Source organism: Trichinella spiralis, assembly GCF_000181795.1.
Source record: "Trichinella spiralis strain ISS 195 chromosome Unknown Scfld2617, whole genome shotgun sequence".
NCBI lineage: Eukaryota > Metazoa > Nematoda > Enoplea > Trichinellida > Trichinellidae > Trichinella > Trichinella spiralis.
The window spans coordinates 1-1,472 of record NW_003529556.1 but is presented as its reverse complement, the minus strand read 5'-3'; the positions used below and the strand labels follow the sequence as shown (position 1 = coordinate 1,472).

Below are 1,472 nucleotides of genomic sequence, written 5' to 3'. Positions count from 1 at the left end.
GAATAAACCGAATCTTAGGTCAAACCCGTTTTCACTGATATGGTAGGATTAATTCATACAGTCCACTACAAAAAGGATCCTCAAGTTCAAACTAAAGATTTTCCAACAATTATTATATCCACCTGAACGCATCTTAACTTAAGCAATTTAATTTCATGTTTTTACAAATTAATCTATTAAAATAAATTTTTAATAATAAAATATGATAAGTTTAAATTTTAAAGTAAACGTTTTGTTTTGATAATAAATTGATCTTTTTTCATATTTTAGGATTTGCATTTCATAAAAATATGTGCAAATTTGAAAGAAATTTTAATAAAAATTAAAAATATTATATATTTTGTTATTGTCTTCGTCTCCTTCTGTAATTTAATTATTATTTTACTTTTTCATACTTTTATTCATTAAATTGTTGCTATTGCTATTGTGGTATTTTTGTTTACAGTCAGAAAAATTTGTTTCGTGTTTCTACAGTAACTCTTATGCATCTCGATTTTCCAGCTTCAGTTGGTAATTCATAATTCGTAAATAATTGTTATGGAAACATTTCTTGGAATTGATTTGGGAACCCAGCAGGTATTTATTTTAATGTCTTATTCTATTTTTGACAATGGGATTTAGTTGAAAGCTGTATTAACCGATGAAAATTTGAATATTGTTTGCATTGAAGTCATCAATTACGACAATGAGCTTCCAGAATTTAAGTAATGCTATTATGATTTAATGAATTATTTTCTGAAATTTGTGACTATTTTAGAACTGTCGGCGGTGTACATCGTGCTAGTGAAACAGTCACTGCGCCTGTTCTGATGTGGATTAAAGCATTAGATAATCTGCTGCATCGTTTGAAACTTAACGGAATTGAATTTTCTTCAATTAAAGCTATATCTGGCGCAGCACAAGTTAATATAATTTTATTTTATGTGCTTTATTTTATGGAATTTATTAGTTATTTTAAACGTATTTCAGCAACATGGAAGTGTCTTTTGGAAGCATGGTGCAGAGCAAATTTTGAAAACGTTGAATTTCCGTGAAACGTTATTTAATCAGCTGCAGGTATTTTAAAAATCTGCTTTTCTTCTTACAATGGAATAGGAATGGAAGATGAATTGATAAATTTAGAATAGTTTTGCAACAAACGACTGTCCTATTTGGATGGATGCTAGCACAACAAGTGAATGCAAAATTTTGGAAGATAGCTGTGGTGGACCGATGGTAAAGTTGACTTTGTGTGAATATGTTTTGTATTGTTGATTTATAGGAATTAGCAATGCGTACTGGATCAGTTGGTTGCGAACGTTTTACTGGACCTCAGATATTTAAGAAGTATAGAAAAGAACGGCACATTTATGATTCCACTGAAGTAAAAGAGAAACATTCTAAGGGTTTTTATGTGAAATTTACACATACATTTAGCATATTTCAGTGAATTAGCAGCTTTTTATGCTCAGTATTTTGCGGTTGTTATGCTT

The 1,472-nt window shown here is 29.4% G+C and overlaps 1 protein-coding gene across 1 annotated transcript; it reads left to right on the top strand.

Annotated features, from left to right (window-relative positions):
- Positions 1 to 537: 537 nt before the first annotated feature.
- Positions 538 to 1,385, top strand: Tsp_15011 (xylulose kinase; the record flags this gene model as incomplete). The annotated part of the gene is made up of 6 exons (XM_003368354.1): positions 538 to 576; positions 622 to 704; positions 758 to 902; positions 970 to 1,056; positions 1,123 to 1,215; positions 1,262 to 1,385. Coding segments are annotated over exons 1-6 (571 nt in total), but the record flags the coding sequence as incomplete, so codon positions are not given.
- Between the last annotated feature and the right edge of the window lie 87 nt (positions 1,386 to 1,472).